Source organism: Macrosteles quadrilineatus, unplaced genomic scaffold (assembly GCF_028750875.1).
Source record: "Macrosteles quadrilineatus isolate MER2022 unplaced genomic scaffold, UCM_ALF_1.0 Scaffold_32__1_contigs__length_1466915, whole genome shotgun sequence".
Classification (NCBI taxonomy): Eukaryota; Metazoa; Arthropoda; class Insecta; order Hemiptera; family Cicadellidae; genus Macrosteles; species Macrosteles quadrilineatus.
In genome coordinates this window covers 506,976-528,583 of record NW_026542625.1, presented here as the reverse complement: position 1 = coordinate 528,583, position 21,608 = coordinate 506,976, and the positions used below count along the sequence as shown (strand labels likewise).

Sequence of the window (21,608 nt, the reverse complement as noted above, 5' to 3'; positions counted from 1 at the left end):
TTGTAAGAAAACTGATGTGCCTTATTAGTGGTTAGATATACAGTATACAATATACCTAATGGTATTTTGTTTTTGTAGTTTTATTTATATTCACGTTATGTTTGGTTTTAACTATGTTATATCTAATGTTTAGAATATATATAATCTCTTTCGTGGAACATGTTTTTGAATCTTATCAAGGTTCTACAAATTGTAGGGTTGAAAAAACGGTCTTCCATTTCACACCCATCTTGCTGAGAAACATTTTAAAATCTTGATTTTTGAGTAAGATTTAACAAACATATTGCAAAAACTTTGCAAGTTAATTTTCTCAGAAAATGCATGTAGTTTATTATTTACTTTTAGTTTTATTGTGTAGAGCAACACATATTTTACAATAGAAATCCTCACTCGATTCACAATTTTAATTGTAAAACCAAATTTCAGCATTGAAAGTATCTTTTACAGTGAAATAAAGTATTAACTTGTCATACCTAAAATATTGTTAAGAACCAAAATGCCATAATATTTTGATTTTCAAGTTTATTGTTGTGTTCTTGATTCAATGAATAAAATAAACTATTAAAAGGGAAAGTAATTACAAAACGAGTATCGTGGATGTTACTTACCCTTGATGGTAAACCTTTAACAAAATCATAACTGTACTTTCTTTAAAACAGCATTTCAATTTCAGGTAAAACTATTTGTGTGTATGTACGGTAACCCACTTTATGAAACACATAGCTTTTATTTGTAACAGTCTAGTCTAGAATAAGTGGCATTTATCATCAATTTTATATAACCTAGATTTTAAACAGTCAAATAAACTTATTTAGTAAAAAGTTTGTTCATTTTAAACCACCATAAACATTAAATATACTTGATCTATTAATTTATTTAGATTTCTTGTCAAAATATTTGTTAAAATCCATTTTTAGCCCCTGAGCTGTGATTTTAATTAAAAATAGGTATTTACCTTTGTCTACAGCTCAATCTGTTGTAACTTGAGTTACGGCCGTTTCGGCATTATAATGCCATCGTCAGACGTTGAACATTCAGCTGAAGTAGCGTCGTCATAGTTGAAACACGAAACACGAACACGAATAACATTTTACTTTTACAATTAATAACGAAAACACGAGTATTCAATTCAGTACTCACTTACGAAAGAATTGAAAAAGCATGGTATCGAATTGGCGTTCAAGACCAACAACAAGACAATTAATAAATTAAACGTTTCTGATCGTGTAATCGACAAAAGTGAGAAGTCAGGTGTATACAAAATTAAATGTGCCAATTGCCCGAGCTTTTACATAGGAAAAACTGGACGGACATTCGGAACCAGGTACAAAGAACATCACCCATGTCCAAGAGCCGACAAACAAAAATCATCCTTTGCGCAACACCTGGTTGATAAAAACCATGACATGTATGATCTGAACACTGGCCTCGATATACTCCACACAAGCAAGAAAGGAAATAAATTGGACACATTAGAAGAATACGAAATTTACAGAGCCTATACAGAAAATAATTTTGATGACACAATATTAAATGACAAACTACAATATAAATCACACATCATTTTCAATAGTATTTTAGACCAGGACAAGAGACAAAAAGCAGGAGTACAAAGGTCAGCTGATAACACCACTACGCAAAGAACGATGCAGGATTAACTTCCAGTCGGCATCCAGTTCAGATCGTGGCAATGTCAACCGGTACCGTGTGTGCGACAGGCCTGTTCGTTGTGTTTTCGTTATTAATTGTAAAAGTAAAATGTTATTCGTGTTCGTGTTTCGTGTTTCAACTATGACGACGCTACTTCAGCTGAATGTTCAACGTCTGACGATGGCATTATAATGCCGAAACGGCCGTAACTCAAGTTACAACAGATTGAGCTGTAGACGAAGGTAAATACCTATTTTTAATTAAAATATTTGTGTGCCTGATACATTGGTGTTTGACATGATATGCAACTAGCAGAGTACCGTACTTATGGGGTTGAAAATAGCACTTTCTGCATCGGAAATGAAAAATAATTTACCTTGGACGAATAAAGAAATCAGCAGTAAACATCTATATAAATAAAATTAGAGTTTTGTCTGTACATTGCTCAGAATCATAAATTTTCAGGTTATTTTTACGTTTTATACATTAAAGAAGCCGAAACAAGTCTCATCTAAATTTCTGTCTGTCTTTCTATCTGTCTGTAACACTCAAGATGGCATTTTACGCAATCTTCTCCAGGAAAACGAGAGTACCTATCAAGATCCAAGTCATTTTAATGTATTCACTGAATTGGCGAGAGTGTCTTTAGCCATTAAAATATGGCCTCACTACTTTGTAAATAAAATTACGGACGTTCAAAAATGCAGTTTTGTGCGATTTTTGTCAAGAGATCGTCCAATTTTTATCACATTTAAACATCTATGAAATAACGAACAGCTGTTCGGATCAAGATTGTTTTTTCTAGCTGTCACTGATATGTTTACAAAAATGTTGTTTACAAATACCACAACTATTTCCGATCACGTTTTGAAAGCAAATCCCAACCAAGTGAGATTAAAAACGTTTTTCTTACATAACGGATTTAATTAATCGCAAGTGCAAACCTAGAAACAATTATTTTTTCTTTAGTTAAACAACTTTTTGTTACACTGCAGCAAAGCAATGAGCAATCTATTTGGGGGTAATTTGTAAAGGTTAACAAAAACTCCTTTTCCAACCTCGGCTTGCCTTTTTCGTTAACTTGAGCTTGTGTCTAAGCTAGTTAGTGATGAAATATGCCATTGCATTACTGTGGATTAAAAATGGTTTCTTATTGTTTTCTCAATCTATATTGAACTTGTGTTCAGATTAATGGCGAAACATGGAGTTTCACAGAGACCGGGTGCATCGTAAAACTACGTCAGACTCATAACTCAAACACTGTCAGACGCTAGATATTTACAGCTCAACTTCCTACGTGTGATGTATTACACTGTAAAAACGTATGCAGCACAATGTGTGGGGTACATGTAAGTCTAGGACAGACTGACAAGACCCCAGTAAAATCTCTACTAAGGCTGACACAACTTTTCATTTGCAGTCCTGGGAAATAAAAAACGTTCTTTCTCTATTCCCTGTTATTCCTTAAGATCAAAAATATTTCTCCTTAAAACTTTTGTTGTTTCGTTTTGCATATTAGTGTGGTGAAAATTATCTTTTCGCAGTTAATATTTCCCCTTCAAAATTGCTCAGGGCATTTAAAGTTGGTGGATTCGTTGGTAGTAGTTTAAATGGGCCTTTGGGCCAGTACGTGAAACGCATCTAGTAAAACAAGGCGCGAGTCGATACAGGACAAAACAAATTTTACCGATAAATATTATTGGTAGCATCAAAAGACAAACCCACTACATTATTGCCTTGGATAGTTGGATTTCTAACTTGTTGTACTACGTATTGAGCGTACATACTAAGGATATTTTTATTGCCAGGTTTTAATAGTTCCTCTTCCTCAGATATTACATGCGCTGAACATTATTATCTGGGGCAAAGGTAAACTTTGAACACTGAAGTTAACAGTTTTAAGTTGTTGTATAACTACTTGAGGGCGACAACGCTCGCATCTTATCACACAGTCTCTTATGAGCTTCACACATAAAATGTACGAGGTCAGAGAGAAAATATGAATTTAGCTTTCTCTTTAAATTCTTGGGTGTTAAAACTCTTAATTAGTCATAAGAAGATTCTGCAATTTAAAAATGGTCCATAATGTAGTATAAAAGTTCAAACAAAAACATTTATAATTAAATAAGATTTTTTTAGTTAACCCCCAAACTTTTAACGTGATAACATATTTTTTTGTTTTTACTTATTTTGTTGGTTAAAATGAAGTGGAGGAGATCGCTTCACCTCAAACCTGCCTAAATTTTGTGAACGGAGTACAATATGTTTTAAATTTTAAAATTTAGATTTATAGACGATGACAAATCATTTAGTGAACCACAACAATAGTTATGCAATGAATTCAAGTTAATAAACATTGCAGTACCATAATGTCAAAATCTAAATACAAAAGTTAAGTTTGTGTAAGGAACAATGACATTTCGAGTCAAATACCTAAATAGATCAGGGAAATCAAATAATTTTAATAGTTGGTGCTGAACTAAAAACAGGAAATACTTATTGGATTTCTCTGACAGAATGAAATAGGGTATGAACTATATTAGAAATAGTTCCTTTAAAAGTTCAGCAGTTGAATAGATTGTCGACTGACACAGCAGTTATAACACTAGATGTTTGCCTTGATTTCAACATACTATCTGATTGATTTCATATGTATTGACTCCAAGCAAGTGAACACATTCCTAGTCATACAATTTACATTGTAACGTTATCTTTGCATATTTGAATTAATCATAGATTTGTGCTTTGCAATACTGTACACTACTGTATATAATTAATTCCCGATACTTTTCTCAAAATGATGTCAACAAACAATAACCAATAAGTAAACAAAAATTAACTGTAACTTAAAGCTGTAAAAATAAGGTAGGCTACCATTTTTAAAAATACCCCCGCTGCAGCAAACCTGCAGACTTAGCGAATTTCCATTTGCCTGATTGGATTTAAACTAAAATGTCTCCTTAAAAATATCATATTTATTCCCTATTTAAACAGAATTAGTTTAATGAGTACTTAGGTTTGCTGCAACAGGGAGGGTAAAAAAGTTTTTTTATGTAAAATGTTAAAAGGTACTGTGTTTAGTAAGAAATTAATGTATTTTCCAAATTTGATCAAAATATGTTCATAAACAAGCAAACTACAACAGTTGACTTATTCTCGATAAGAATAACATGGGAATTTTAAAGTTACAATTGTTTTGAATTTTCTCCGTAACAATTAGGCGCATAATAATGCTTCAATATACTAAATTGTTTGTTTTTTTAAGCTCTACAAAATGGTTTAAAAAGAAATTGTGAAATTTTGTGTTTTTAGGGTCAAAAATGGGAAAAACCTATTTTTACCCCCATAAAACCCCCCATAAACCCCCGTTCCCATAGTCCGATCATGCTGGTTCGCAAACTCATTCAAGTTTATCCCGCCTTACACCTTCAAACCAAATTTTATCAAAATCGGACAAAAATTACTCAAGTTATCGTGCGGATGGACACATATATATATATATATAGCTCTATATATAGATATATAAAAATTTGAACGAATGATGTTTTTGGCCTCTGGGGACATCAAAATGAAAAAGTAAATTGGTCCCGGGCCTAGGTCTTACCATGAGACCTACGGTAATAGCTACTTTCCTATAGGGAAATTCGCTAACAAGAAATAAAACAAACACTCCGCCTCAGCATACTTGTAGTCTAAGCACATTTCCATTTACCTTATTGGATTTGCACTTAAATATGTATAGGCCTGTATAAAGCTAATAAGAATCACCAACTTTGTGAAAAACTGTAAACTGCTGTGCAACTGCATTCTTTAATGATAGGTTTTGATGAGAAACTTTCTCGAAAAAATATTATTTTTGTCACACTTAAGCAAAAACAGCAGTTTTAAATACATGCGTTTTAGTTCTAAAGCAGCTATTCTTCTCCCTAGGAGTACAATTCAGCTGTTGTTAACTTAGTTATAAATTTTTAGAGTAACAATCGAGAGCGCATAGAGTGGCGATTGGGAGTGCAGAGTGGCGATCAGCAGCGCAGAGTGGCGATCAGGAGCGCAGAGATTGGCGATTGGGAGCGCAGAGTGGCGATCAGCAGCGCAGAGTGGCGATCAGGAGCGCAGAGTGGTGATCAGTAACCCAGAGTAGTGATCAGGAGTGCATAAAAACTAGAGACCACAAACTATAACTCAATGTTGTGTCCCCGACACTGTCATAAACACTTAATGTTTAAAACATGGCTAGGATACTCAAGATGATGAACATTGACAAAGACACACTTAATGTAACACACTGTTGTTCTTTTGAGCTCAAATTTGCGTCGTTGGGTTCTACTAATAAAGACCTTTAATTTGATGTTCATATTGACCTATGCTTACGTTTATGATTTTCTTCAGACTTTAGTGGCTGTCCCCCTGAGGGGGTAGCGTCTCACTGAGTAATGTGTTAAAATAATTTGAATGCCAAATAACCTTGTACCAAGTGTTATAGCTATGTATTTATTATTATTTAAACTATATAACTGTCCCAGGACTTTTTTCTACCATATATATTAAAAATTCAACATTAGAGCCAATTTAGTATTTTTAATTCACACTAATTTTCAATGAATTATATTTCAACCATTAGAGTAAGTAATGTAGTTTAGATAGCGACAAATGTGTTGTTGGGATAGGTATGAAGTTATAGCGGGTTAGAGTTATCAGATGCATATTGTAGCTGAGTAATAGCGTATGTGCCCGACTGTTGGAAACTTTTAAGTGATTGTATGTGCATAAAGTTGCTAGAGTCATATAAAAGTTTGGCCGTTTAAAGTAGTTATGTTTGAAGTATCTTCACAGCTGAGGAGATTTCGTACTTGTACTCTTATAGAATGTTGTATTTCCACATTATAATGGTACTAGGCAAACTTCAGATGTTAAGTTGGATGAGATGCGTCTTCGTAAATTTTTTTACATCCGTTGAAAAAAAATTTAATTGTGAAAAACTCAATGATATTTCTGTTAATTTGTTTAAACGTTTAGCACCAAATAGTGCCTTTTAAAATGAAAAGGGTGCCCAATGTTTCGCATCGATAATTTTATAGCTTGACCAGTCATTTCGTACGGTACCATAAAATGTTTGTAAAGGTAAATACTCGTATAAAACTAATATATGTTTTTAAAGATTTGTTGTAGGCCTAACCTTGTTTTCGCCATGCTTATGCAACATTTAAAATGTCAGTTTGGTCATTGTTGTTGTTTGGTGGATGTATTGTAAGATCATGTGTGATTCAGAGCTAAAGTTTAATTTAAAATTGTAAATATTGATTATGTTTTCTAAAGAAGTTTTAAGTTTCTAATTACAAACCATGTCAATTTTTGGGGTCGCCGGAATTTTATCCCCCTAGAATTTTACCCCCTTGGCAAAGCTGACGTCACTGACGTAGTAACCTGAGCGCTCTAAAGTTTGTGCGGAGTTTTACCCCCAGGGATTTGCAAGTATCATGAAAATAGACAGAGTGTGATAGATTAGATTAGCAATAAAAGCCGGAATTTTACCCCCAGATTTTACCCCCTGGCCAGATATAGAAATTATTGAGAATAATTAATTTTCTTCTTTCAGTTTTGATTCAATAGAAAACATTTTATTATTAAGTATTCTATCTAAATTTATTTCTAATCTCCACTATTTCTTGTTTTTTTTTTTTAAACACAGGAAACATTAAACTTAAAAAGTTTTAAAAAAATAAAATAAGCGTTTTTTAAATCATTGCCATATCATTTTAGTGTAGTAAACTCATAAAAATTTAGTAAATAACCGAACAGTTTCTATGTAATTAGTTGTAAAACTGGGATTCCCTGATTGGGTATTGGAAATTGTATGATTACAGAATGGTAATTAGTATTTTAACATGTGAAGAATAAACAAGTACGAAGTAAAATACTCATTAACGTGTTACATGACCAGATTTTGTACGTTTTATAATTTGACCTATTGGGTAGTACTAAAAAAATAATGTATAATCAACTATTATAATAAACTAAATGCCAGAGCTGTAATAAAGTTCAACATTACAGAAAATATTCTGTAATGTTATATTATATTTCCCAAACATAGATAAAGTTTTTTATACCAGGGTTCCTGTAAAACGTACATTCCATGTAACAGAGGTGATCAAAACAAAATAGATAGCCAATGAACCAATTGGACATGGTTAATTAATAACCGTTCTCTACATTTGCAGATTGTAGTTCGTATTTAATAAAGGGAACCAAGCACCTGCACAGACCAGCTGGAGGTTGGTCTTATTGCGCAATAAACGGTCTAAGATCTCAAATTGCTCTTTGGGAGAAATAATGAATTTCCAACATTACATTCACATGATGGTCTGTTCTTTGAACAATAATCATTATTGTTTGATGAAATCATACTTATTCTAGGGTCATGTCTTAATTTATTTGGGAGAAGCCCCAAAATAAGGCTTATGTCAGTGGAAAAACTCAGTTGATGTCCTAAAACTATTCTTAGTTATCATCTAGTTAGGTCGAATCTTTATTATAACCCTACTGTCTAATATTCCTCAAATTTTTAACTTTTTTAAATATGAATATTTTAGTTAGTATTTACAATACAAATTCCTTACATGTCTCGACGATGTCAAGTTTTACACTGTGATTGACTGTTAATTCCATATTAATATTTGCTATTCTATTTATAAAACCATCCCTCCGGTATTCTTTAATCAAGCCATTCCATCAAAAACATCCTCTTTTTGTAAAAAAAAAAAATGTAACCAAAATTATTCTCATTTACCAATTTCATTAATGTTATAAATAAATGTTATGCAAAATTAATTATCATCAAACAAAAATAATTAATAGGTAATGTATTTTTGTATAAAATACGAAGCAAAATATTCTAGCTAACAAAGTAAATGTAATAAATTTGGAAATTAATTTCAAACACGCATTATGAAACTTTCCTTTTGTTGTGGCAGACTTGTTTTGTTGTTTTATAGGCCGAGCCTCAGACCGGAACATAATATGTAGGTCTAATGCTTGTTTTCAGTATATTGTATAAAGTTTTAGAATAACCATTCTGACTGAATACACTGGATGTATAGTCATAGTCATAGTCATAGTACTTTATTAATTTTTTTGTACATAGTTTGTACAGTAAATAGCGCCATATATAATACAATACTAAATCTAATTAAAATCTACTATTTACAATTTATACCTAAATACTCTACAAACTCGATATAATTGCAATACTCAGGTAACTTTGTTGATTATTTATCTTATCTTTATTCAAATTAAAAATATTGATGAGCCACTTCTATTGGCTTTGAATTGTGCAAGTTGACTTTTCTCATCCCAGGAAATACGAAGCCAATTTTAATGTTTGCTTTATGTTGGTGACGTTAACGACAAGTTTTTTCACTTATTTAAAACTTGATTTTTATTACAACCGGATTGAAATAACCTCTGAAATTTTGTTGAATTAAATGAAGAAAGAAAAACTTTTCTATTTCCAACCGTCTCTCAGTAAAAATTAACTGTTTTACAGGGCGATTCAGGTCAACGTACTAACTCCTTAGCTGGATCAATAGGGATGATAAAATCTTTGAGAGCGTATGTTTGTGTTTAATTAATGTTATCACTCTCCATAAATGGTACATCCCTTGATTTACAGGGTTAAAAGGCACAGGGTTTGCAATGATTTACAGCTTAAATAAAGGTGATTTATGTAGTATGAACCCATAAAAAGTCAAGACTGAGCTATAATTCTCTGTCATAAACACTTGCAATTTTACATGGCTAGGGAACTCGTGATAAAGACACACACAAGAGATAAGATTGATGCTACAAAAGATATAAATAAATACGATAATGTAATCTACATTAGATCCCACTTTATACAATAGTACACCTTACTGATTGCTTAGACCTTCAATAACACCTACAATTCAATCTATTCAGTATTGGCAAAGCAGGGGAATTTCATTCACATTTAGCCAGGCATTTCAAATGACTAGTTTGCCTCATTATTGAATTTGCTTAGGTGGGTTTGATAATTATTTTCACAAACAGAATAATAATGTTTAAATTTAACTGTACACATAACATACAAAACCTTTAAAAGATAATAACAAAAATGTTAAACAAGTTTAATGTGATGCGATTTTTACTCGTTTCAATTTGTAGGAAATATATCAGAAATAGCAGAGAAACAAAATTAACTTGTATCATACATTAAGACGAGAATACTTACAAGGCTAGTTTTATGTCGGTTAGTTTATCAGAATATATTTATGTTGTCACATAAATGTGTACAAAATGACCTCCAATCAATGTAAAAAAATGATTTAATTTTTTGTTTAAATCCTACAAACTAAAATAGTTCTATGAATATTCAAAGGAAATTAGCAATTACCGTTGAATTTTAAATAAGAATTGATAATTGATTTGTGCTTTAACATTTCATAGAATTAAAATAAGTTGAAATTATTCTAATCAGAGATTTTTTATAGTCAGTTGTAATGATTTTAATAGTAATTCTTTTTATAAAGATAACTACTGATTTATTTCAGTATTCATGTCATAACTATTGTCACGTAATTTCACTGATATTCAAGCCATACTGGACATGTCTACGTGATATTGTACTTGAGAAATAAACATAGCTGCTAACATCCAGAGGAATACCATTAGTATAACACAGTTAAATGCACCGTTTGGGGTTGTTTTGTAATTACAAACCTCCCTTGATTGTAAATCAAGTTTATTCAGTTTTGTTGACTAACATTTTAACAAGGTCCAATTATGAGGGTGAAGTTAACGATTTTCTTATTGTTGATACGTATCAGATATATACATGTATTAGCAAAGGTGGTTCTAGGACCTTGTCAAGGGAGGGGGGGTGGTGTCCCACAGCTTGAGGGGTCCGGGGACCATCCCACAGAAAGTTTGCCATTTTAAAATCAGTATTGGTAAATTTGAAAGCCATAAAAACATCCGTTTTATTTATGACGAAATGAATGTTTAAGTTTATGTTTCCAGGGTCCAGGGGGAGGGGTGGGGGTGGGGGGATTTAGCCCATATAGACCCCCTTTGGAACCAACACTGTGTATTAGGTTTATATACATGCAATTATATATATATGCAGTATAACAAATACTGTGGTATACGAATGAGAATTAAAATAATTTTAACAAGCAATTTAATTTCAGAGCAAAACATTTTATAACACCCAACCAGTTGATAGGGTAAATAAGCAAAAAATATCAACCTTACTTTGTTCTATTTAAAAGCTTGCTGATTACACTATCACATGAAGAAATCAATACTGTTAAGATATAAATTACCACCTTTCTAAACATCAAGCTTTTTGTCAGAGCTTTTACTTGTTATAGAACCACTTAATGACGAAACAAAAAATTCCCTTGCTAAAGCTAACTGATTATAATGGATATAAACTCATTTATTCATGATCAACCTTGGACGGTATTCTCAGGTGGGTTCCCATATTGATAAATTAGCAAATTAACTTTCCCCCGTTAATTACTGTGAAAAATACCGTCTTTAAACAACATTAACTCCAATCAGGGGATTACTTTGACTTGATTGATAGTCTAATCAGATATTCAATAATTCTTTGGATTATCTGAAATGTTAGTAATTTATTTATAAATATCGAGCTTTGATAAAGATCTGTAATTATTTGATTCAATTCCTTTTTATTCATCTTTAGTTCGTTTATAAGGAGCTTTAATCAAATTTACCGATACATCTTTAACTTTAGCTAGTTTATGTTGTTAAAAGTAATTTGATGTAAAATAAGAAGACTGATCAAGACCCATTAATATTTTCAACACAAGAATAGGACATTTAATAACTTGGGGAGGTAAAAAAAACAAACAAAAGAACACACAGAGTTATGCTAATTGTACGTTTGACAGAGTCAATGGGCATGACAGAATTTAGGCATATTCAAAACGAAAAAAACCCCTGATACATCAATGTAATTAATTACATGCCTCAAGCATGTTTAAAACAATAAGAAACCATTAACCTAAACTACTTTACACCAACAAACTAATAAGGCAAGTTGATGAGCCCCAAAATATAGTCTAAAGACTGCGAAATAAATAGTCTCAATTCATGCCGACGCTGAAGTAAGTAATAGTTTATGTTTTCAATGTGGAAAAGGTGAGGAGAATAGTTTTTTAGTTGTACAGAACTTTAGCAATACCGGCATGACTTTGGGTAAATAATACATTTGTATACAAATTAACTAAATCCATAACTGACTCATAACCCTGATAGAAGCAATAACAGTAGCCTACTGTTGGCCTCACATTGAGATCTAGATCAGGAATCAAAATATGTTTCTCACAAGTCAAAAGAACATTTAAATGTTTAATTAAATTGCAAATATACCAAACGTTGGTCAATCAAGTTAGAGTATATGTAGTTGTTTAATTAGATAGCAACAATTGTGTTGTTGGGATCGTGCGGAGTTGGAGCTGGTTAGAGTTATCCGTTGCAAATAATGGTCGAGTAATATCGTAGTGCTACGCACAGGAACTTTCAAACGGCTGTATGTGCTTTAAGTAAGGAAAGTCATATACAAAGTAGACATAGAAGTACAAATATACAAAGTAGGTTTTATGTTTAAAAATATGAAAAGCGCAATTTCATTAAGTGAAACATAAGAATTTAGTGCTAAACACACTGAAAGGCATTTTCATGGAAAACAAACAATATGCTAGTCACATAAATACAGGAAACAAAAACGCAGGTCATCTAAGAAAATATCCAGGTCGGATATAATTTGTTCAGGGACAGTCACCGCAGATATGTGTCACTTGGAGTCACGTAGCTGATGAGAGTCTTTACGTGACCAAGTCTCGTGGAGACGAGTTCCGGTGACACTTTATGTTGGCAACCCTTCTTCACACATTTTAAAACTGATGTTGCTGACAAATCAACGGCTAAGGATTTTCTGCTGATGATAATTTAAATAAAATTATTTTCATTCTTCGATAATTTAACCATCAAGGAATATAATATTCCCCTATATTAGATACTTGAAGATACTGTATGTTAAATATGAAAAATAAGTTTGAAAATTTAGCCAGATATGCAAAGGGAACAAAATTGTCCTTTCATTCATTTGAAATATGATGATGGAAATAAATTATTTTATTAATTACCTTACCTTAATTCTTTCCCCAAGAGTTCGAAAAAGGTATGGTAGTTCTTACGTTGGTAAGTCGGCCTACTATTCGATTTCCTAACTGCTTGCTAAACAGTTATTCTGTGGTCAAACCTCCAAACCCCTATGGATATTCTATTCGAGGTTTTAAAATTGGCAGTATTATGGTAATAGTTTTAGCCAGTTATATAGCCTAAATGACTGGAAATCTAAGTTTTGCAAAATTAATTTGCTATAAACCATTTTGATAACCAAAACGTCACGAATCAAGTCAAAATCACCAAAACCTTTTCTTGTTCTGTAATTTAAAACAGTAAAAATTAGTTCGTTAATTTTAGCTATTTCGATATTGTGTTTCTATTTAGAAATCACTATGTTGACGCAACAGACTACAGTATTTTCATTGTTCAAAACTGTTACAAACACTCTTATGCGTTGAAATAAATCACGATTGCTCGGGTTTCAATGTATTTTTAGAGTAGCAATAAAACTTGGGTTCCCGAGAGTTTCAGATAAATTGCACTGTTGACAGATGTTCCTGCGACCTTTAAACTGGCGATGCAATAATACTATACTAGACAATGCCATGTACTTTTGTTGTCATTTTAAAATATGTTATGTTTTGTTTTTAAGAATAAGCTACCGGCCTTAACAATATTTAAAAGTGCATTTCAGCATTGCTATGCTCCAAAATGTTTGGTATAAATCAGTGTTCTTAGTGTCTTTTAAAAGCTGAACTTTTACTTTAAATTTTGTAAATATCGTGCAATTACGTAGAAAGTGTTTTTGAATCTTGGCGTTAAACTAAATTAGTATGTTTTAATATACACCAAAATAATATCTGTACTTTGTTTCTATACAAAGGATAACAAAGACGAAATGGAAAACCGAAAAGAGAGGCAGTATGATGTATTTTTTTAATACATCCCCTATTTTTCAAATGACATACATTTACATTCCTATGAAGTTAAAATAAAATCTAAAAAACAAGACGATCGGTTTAAATCTCCATGAGAGATTGTTTTAATCCATTTCGTCTTCTAGTAAAAACTTATAAAATGGATTCATATATAATGTTATCACCCAGTCCTCCAGCTTAAGTTTCAATCCACTCAAAAATTCTTTTTTAATAAACAATATTCAAAAAGGTAATGTTTCTCTTCCTTACACAGGAGTAAATTCTCCTTTGTGGGAGGTAATTTCGCATAGTTTGATTTAAAAAGCTTTTGGAATTGAATGGTTATATTATTTACAAAACTAAATGAAACATGTTGTAATGTGTAAAGTCTTTTCGTAAAATTAATCATATTTTTATTTTTGTTGATGGCACGACTACGTTACTATCTAAAGTATTATATAAAAAAATTGGTGTTTTTTTTATAAGGTTACATGGGTCCAAAGTGGTTGTACCAAGTCAATATTAAAATTACCTATTTTTGAAAAGTAGAACAATGGAATTTCGCACTACATCGCTGAAATGGTTGTACATTAAGTAAGTATATTGATGCATACAATCATCATATAAATTACTTAACTATTTGTAGTAAACATAGTTTCATTTTGAAACCAAGAATGATGTTAGATTTATGCATATATTGCAACACAGTACAAATCAATATCCAATATTTTCCTTATTGGCTTAGTTTCAAATTCCAAATTGGGTAGATTGTTAGAAGACCAATTTACACTATATAATGGGACAACTAGTAGTCAAATTTCACACGAAACAAGGCAATATAATAAATTAAAATAAATATGATGTGTTAGCCAATTTACAATAGCGTTATAAAATATGTTTTTTAGATTAAAATTAACTTTTCCTACAGTCACCCGACAAAGTTGGCTTCCCTGTACTGTTTATAGTACAGAAAGCTGCTAATTGCTGCATATTTATACTTTGCCGTACGGTTTATACTTTGCCGCACATCAGGATTCCAACCAAACAACACAAAACAGCGTGGTTTTATTATGCACGTAATCCGTGTACGCTTGGAAATAGGTTGGCAACACTTAAAGATAATAACTCTATGAGCAGCTGATTGACAATTATAACTACGATTTAACCTGTCATTTCGTGTTTATAGTTTCGGTATTTCTGAACTTTCTGGACTTTTCTTTTAAACGTTTTTCAAACATTCCTACGATCTTAATAAACAAGAAAATACCTTTAAAGCATTTTTTTAGGCACGGAAACCACTTCAAATTACTAAAACATACGGAACTATATTCTCAAAACGCGGAGCACATTTTTTGCCGAGGAAAATAGCGGAGTGATACGGACCGCGGGTACTACTTTCTCTAGGGCACCATTTGTGTTGCCAGCTGAACCTAAAAAAGTGTTGTATAGTGTTTGAAAGACTAGTTATTTATATGCTTTATAGTGACTGTAGGAAAAATATAATGTGTAACACGAGTGAAAAAGGCCTTTGCTGCACTCGAGATCATTCCGCACTCGCCTGCGGCTCGTGCATAAACATTGCTCTCGTGTGCAGCAAAGTGCCACTTTCACCACTAGTTACACAAATAACTATTTAATTCATTACTTAAATACGATTAAATACGATGCTGTTGTTAAAGTGATGCAATCTTAAACTAATGTGCTTTTTAGGGGTTAATTTTGGGTTTTCAAATTACAGAGGTTAGCTGATGCACCTTGTAATGAATGATTAGTTTCTAATTTACACATTTAAATTTGGCTCAAAACTGCTTGACCTAATAGAAAGGGAATTGCCCACACTCGCTCCCAGAATCAGATTTTCCATTGCTTCACCTTCTATAATTTGACCAGTTTTTTCCATACAATTTGTTATAAAATTGTTTAGATCCATTATATCTCGTTCGAAAAGGCCGTAATTATTAAAGCCTGAAGTAATCTGAGTAGTTTGTTTACAATATTTTGTATTACGTTTGGCGAAATAAAACTATCGTAAAGTGCAGGTAGATCATGTATTTATTCATTATAATATACACAACTATTACAGTATTATGATTAAAACTTAAAAAACAACCTGTAAAGGTATCCTTGATGAAAGGATCTTTGATAAACGTCACATTTTTAATCAGCAACTTAAAAAAATTCTCATAGAATGTTACCTCATACTAATGAAATATTCCTCAAATTAGTACGACAAGTTAGTAGCATATTTCCTAATTAGCTAGGTGTTACAAAATTGAATAATGCCATTATATATTACAACATCCACATTTTAACACAATGCCACACATAAATATACACACTAGTATTACTAGTGATTTTTAATCACACTGCTGTTAATTGCTAATTAATTTGGAATATACGATATCAAAAGGACCGATATTGCAGCTTGCTTTACCGCTCCACAACACAGTTTGAGAATTCTCTGTGTCTACATCTTGACAAAGGATATGAGAGCAATGCGTCATCCCCAATAACTACGAGGCTTCAGTAGTCATAGCAAGTACACTTGAATACTATGTTTAATTACTTCTTGGAAAAGCAAATCTTTTATTGATGAATGGTTGATGGATCACGAAGACATATTTATTGAATGTAAATTTTCAAAAGTTATAAAAAAGATAGATTAATTTGTAATAAAAAAAACTTTCCACAAAAAAAAGAAAATATACGTACCGGTATATTAGTTTTAGAACATTAATAAGTTGATTTTATTTTGTGACAAATTAATTTTTTACGAGATAAAATGCAGCGAAAATTCAGTGCATATGCAAATGTCAATGTAGTTCGAAATTTGTCTTGCTCTGGAGAATAGAAAAATTGATTTTCATATTAAAGTTACAAAGACGAATTATTTAAGAGATTGTCCAAAATATCATCAAACCTTTCAAGTTTATCAAGAAACTACTTCACAATACAAGTAATCTAACTATAGTAAAATCTAAAAGACTAACACCCAACACTATAATATGAGCAAAAGATCTTATAGTCTAAGCAAAATAAATAAACTCCGAGCTCTGGAAAACTTATATCATTCAAGTATAAGCGTAGTTGTGTGTTGACATAACTCCCAGAGTCTATTTTGTATCACCACATTATTATATGAAAGTATCATTCCAATTTTTTTCTTCAGGAAAATATTTAATTGAATCATGCATACAAAACATAATATTACACGTTTGTATAATAGTCACAATTCAATTATTGTACCGTGTCTATATTCTTATCTTATTATCGGCAAGTTAATTTAAAAGTCATTTATACTTGGAGTTACACAAACAAAATATTTAATCCTTAAAATGCTACATATATATAAATGATTATACTTATCAATTTACATTCCACCTTTTTATAAAGTGGATGATACGAATATACTCTGTATTGAGTGGAAGGTGAAATTACATAAACCATGAGATAAAGGTATTACTGTAGGCCTAATAGATACTAACAAGAAAAAGGCAGACAAGTTCTCCTTAGTTCAAACACTCACACGGAACACATGAGATCTGCAAATATACTGCAAGTGTTAAATAAAATAACTCTGTTATCTAAGGAAACATTAACCTTTTACCAAACTTACACGGGCCTGTTGGACCTACAAGCCGTTTGAATGAAACTGTTAATGTTTACACAAATGATTCCAAGCCGTGACATCGCTGAAACATTTAATTTAATCTTAAAACAATCAGTGGTATATGTTATATATTTTAATTTTAAGAAATAGCAAACCAATCAAAAACTCATCATACGATTGACCTGTTTTATTAAGAGCTTTTAGTTAATTTAACCCGGTAATTAATGCGACTCCATAACTTTGTTGCATTTAGTTTATTAAGTGTTGTAATTAGTTTAGCAGTATCTTAGATCATAAAGCAAGATGCATCTAGTCGAAGTAACGGTATTTGTTTTCGTTTTATGCACCATTAACCCAACTCATTAAAAAAACATTTTATTGCAAAATGATGATTGCATATTAACAAATTATTGTTGAAAATCGTTGTTATCCAATTTCTGTTTTACTGGGCAGTTTTTTCTCAAATAAAGCTGCGTTATGTGCCTCTATGCAATTTTTTTTATTGACGGTGATACATTTGACTGCTATACGTACTTAGTTTACAATATTTAGACGGTTTGAGGGGAAGTTCCGCCACCACTTTTTCTGCTGTTGCTCCTGTTGAGCTATATATCACCTTAATAGTTGGAGTGTGGTGGTGTTGTGGTTGGTAATGGTAGGTTCAAGACATGGAGGGGATAGCTGTGAACGGAGTAAGGTGCCGAAAGTGATCCATTTCGGGGCAACATAGTGATCTGCGAAGAGGCAAAGCCGAAGACGGAACACAACTATCGAGTTCCAGAATGGAACCTTCGTGGCAAGCAGTGAACAACACTCTTTATCACAAAGCTTCTAATCACACAACGCTTTCTGGTTTTAAACAATAAAATATTATTATCACGTAGTTGCCTTAGATTCCATAGTAGTAATTCCCTTGTTATCATATAATAACACAGTTTTGCAGTTGATCTAAAACTCAGCTGTTTGAACAATATTTATCGTAACAAGAATACTAACATATCTCCTGTTCAGCTAAATGAGAATCTGATTGTTTGGGATAGGAAATAGTATATTTCGTATCTAGGGCCGAAAATGAGGTTCTGCTGGCTCGAGATCATTTTTTAATTTCGAGACGACTCAAACTAAAACGATCGAGAGCTGCAAACCCCTTTCGGCCCGTGGTACAAACGCTATTTTCACCACACTATACAACATTGAGAAAATATATACAATATGCACACTAACCAACAGCAACTTTAAGGTTATATGAAGAAATATATTTAGAGAAATCAGTAAAAATAATTATAAATAGTTGCTAAGCAGCAGTGGCAATAAAACAAGTCTTTTGCAATGCATATGAATACATTTTGTGCATAAAATCACATTTGCATTTTTTAAGTAAATAAGCGTGTAGAATTTCGGTAGCGTGTGGAGTGGACTGTATTTATAAGTTAAGCGGAGTTTGAATCTTCAAGAACAAATTAGAACACTGAGATACAATTAACAAATAGTATAATATTAACAAATAAACTTTCAATGATTTTACAGAACTTTAAAGAGAGATTACAAAAGAGAGAGGGATCTTCATCTTGATGTGTTTGTTTTCAACTAGCAAAATTACTAATAGTTAATTGTTAAATCACATGTTCTTTTAAACATTAAAACAAGTTAAAAAATCAATGCCATCTGTATTTATATTTAGATGAAAGAAAGCATTATTATAAGAAATCACAATTACACTGAATATTACAGAACATACCCCCGCCCGTGAACCACTAAGAGGGGTTCATCTAATAATCAAGTCTTGAGGAAAAATGTATTTTTGAAATGAACATATTTACAATAAACTGATGGTTAACAGTCTAACACTTCTTTCATTATTCATCATTGATTGGAAGGGGTGAGACTTAAGTTAGGTCTGGAGAGTGCCTGCAGTTGTTGAACACTCTTGAGGGTAGGACTTGTTGTGGAGGAAGATCTCCCATTTTCTGAGTGGTGGTCTCATGATTGCATTTAAAGCATCGGATCCACTTGTAAACTCTTCTTCGAATAACACTTCGAGAAGATAGGATCCAAAACTTCTGAGAAATAACGTCTTGTAAAAACTGAGGTCCAGCATGCAAGTGTTTCAAATGGTAATGATCAACGATGAGATTGGTGACATGGTTAGTTTTGGCCAAGACAATAGGGTGCTTTGCAGCGTAGGATACTTGAGAGTGCTTAAGGCGGCCTCCAACACGAATCAATCCATTTTCGTCTAAGAAGGGGGAGAGAGACGCAAGACGGGAGGAACAAGGTTTTCCAGCTTTCAATCTAGATATATCTTCAGAAAAAACTGTTTGTTGAATAATTTTACAGATAGTGATTGTTGCTTTATCAAGCTCTTCAAGCTTTAAAAATCCTGATTCTTTAACCTGGTATGTTAAGTTATTTTTGAAGCGTAGAATGTAAGCGATGACTCGCTGGAGGGTTGACCAAGATGAAAACCTATTGAATAAGTCTGGTTTTTGAGTTGTAACCATTATTGGCAAAGGTTCGGCCTTACATTCTGGCAATTGTTCACCTTGGAGAGGGGTGAAGCGAAGAATAGGCCACGATTCCTGATTCAGAGATAACCAATCGGGACCGTTCCACCATAAACTGTTGTCTTTCATAGAAATGGGAAGGGTTCCTCTACTGGCAATGTCAGCTGGATTACAATGAGTTGAGACATGTTTCCATATGTAAGTAGGAGTAAGTTCTTGAATTTCTGAGACTCGATTTGTAACATAAACTTTTAAGCGGTAGGGTACAGTTTTTATCCATGACAAGACTACAGATGAATCACACCAAGCATTTAATTCGTTGACAAGATAATCTTGAGAGAGTAGAGAGTTGCAATAGTTCAGGAGTTTGGACAAAAGATGGGCACCACACAATTCTAGTCTAGGGATGGAGATCTTCTTAAGAGGAGCAACTCGAGCTTTGGCAATTAATAGATGTACGTTGATTTCTCCAGAAGAACTTACACATCGCAAGTAGACACAAGCTCCGTAACCTGTTTCAGACCCATCACAAAATCCATGTAAACTGATATGAACAGCATCAGCTACGGAAACATATCGAGGTAAGCTAAGTTCACTTAAGAAAGGAAGTTGTTGGAGGAACTTAGACCATTTTTCAGTTAGATCCGGAGGTACAGGCGCATCCCATGATAAACCTAGTGCCCATAAAACTTGTATCAACGCTTTTACCCAAAGAGTGACTGGAGTCAACCAACCGTTTGGATCAAATATTCTGCTAACTGTTTCAAGTATACCTCGTTTAGTGGGAGGTGTGTCTGGGATATTCAACTGATAAGAGAAAGTGTCTGAGTTAGGTGACCATTTTATACCTAGTACCTTGAAATAAGGTTGATCCGAGGAGTTGAAATATAGAGGAGTTTCTTTGTAAGAGTCGGGAAGAGTTTCCATGATTTGAGGGCAGTTGCTAGTCCATTTCCTCAGTTCGAAACATCCTTTTAAGAGAAGTTGTTCCACCTCATTTCTTAGTACCAAAGCTTGTTCTATGCTATTGGCACCTAAAATTAAATCATCTACATATACTTGTTTCTTTAAAGCCTCAGCTGCCAGAGGAAAGTTTGCGCCTTCATCGATGATAAGTTGGTGAAGTGTCCTTAGTGCCAAGTAGGGTGAACAGTTGAATCCAAACACAACCGTAGTTAAACGGTAAACAGAAAGGGGATCGTCTTTGTCATCTCTCCAATACAACATTTGATAGTTTCTATCATCTGGGTGGATCATTATTTGACGAAACATTTGTTTGATGTCACATGAGAAGACAATAGGGGAAAGTCTAAACTTAAACAGAATATCATTAAGATCATTATGTAGTTTTGGCCCGGTATGTAGAATATCGTTAAGGCTGACACCTGAGGAGCTGCGTGCGCTTGCATCGTATACTACACGAAGCTTGGTAGTTGAGGAATCTACTTTGACAATAGCATGGTGAGGTAAGTAAAATTGTTTGTCATCGCTGTTTGGGGAGGGTTAGCAGGTTGCATGTGACTAGATGACAATAAATCATGTATGGCTTTACTATACTCTGCTTTGACTTCAGGCTGACTTTCTAATTTTCTTTCAAGTGGTAGGAATCTATTACGAGCGCAAAATGATGAGTCACCAAGAGGGGGATGATTTTCTTTTATGGGTAGCCTAACAAAGTAGCGTCCATCTGAATCCCTAGAGACCGTGTTTAGAAAGTGATTTTCACAAATTTCTTGTTCAGATGTTACATGA

General features: G+C 32.8%; 1 protein-coding gene across 1 annotated transcript; it reads right to left on the bottom strand.

The window, feature by feature from the left end:
* Nucleotides 1-19,238: 19,238 nt before the first annotated feature.
* Nucleotides 19,239-21,113, bottom strand: LOC129005771 (uncharacterized). Its single transcript, XM_054434780.1, has one exon. It carries the CDS (start codon nucleotides 21,111-21,113, stop codon nucleotides 19,239-19,241), a length of 1,875 nt encoding a protein of 624 aa, XP_054290755.1.
* Nucleotides 21,114-21,608: the final 495 nt, after the last annotated feature.

Bases quoted from the DNA above. Each gene is read 5' to 3' on its own strand.
- LOC129005771 (XM_054434780.1), bottom strand. From the start codon at position 21,113: ATGATCCACCCAGATGATAGAAACTATCAAATGTTGTATTGGAGAGAT.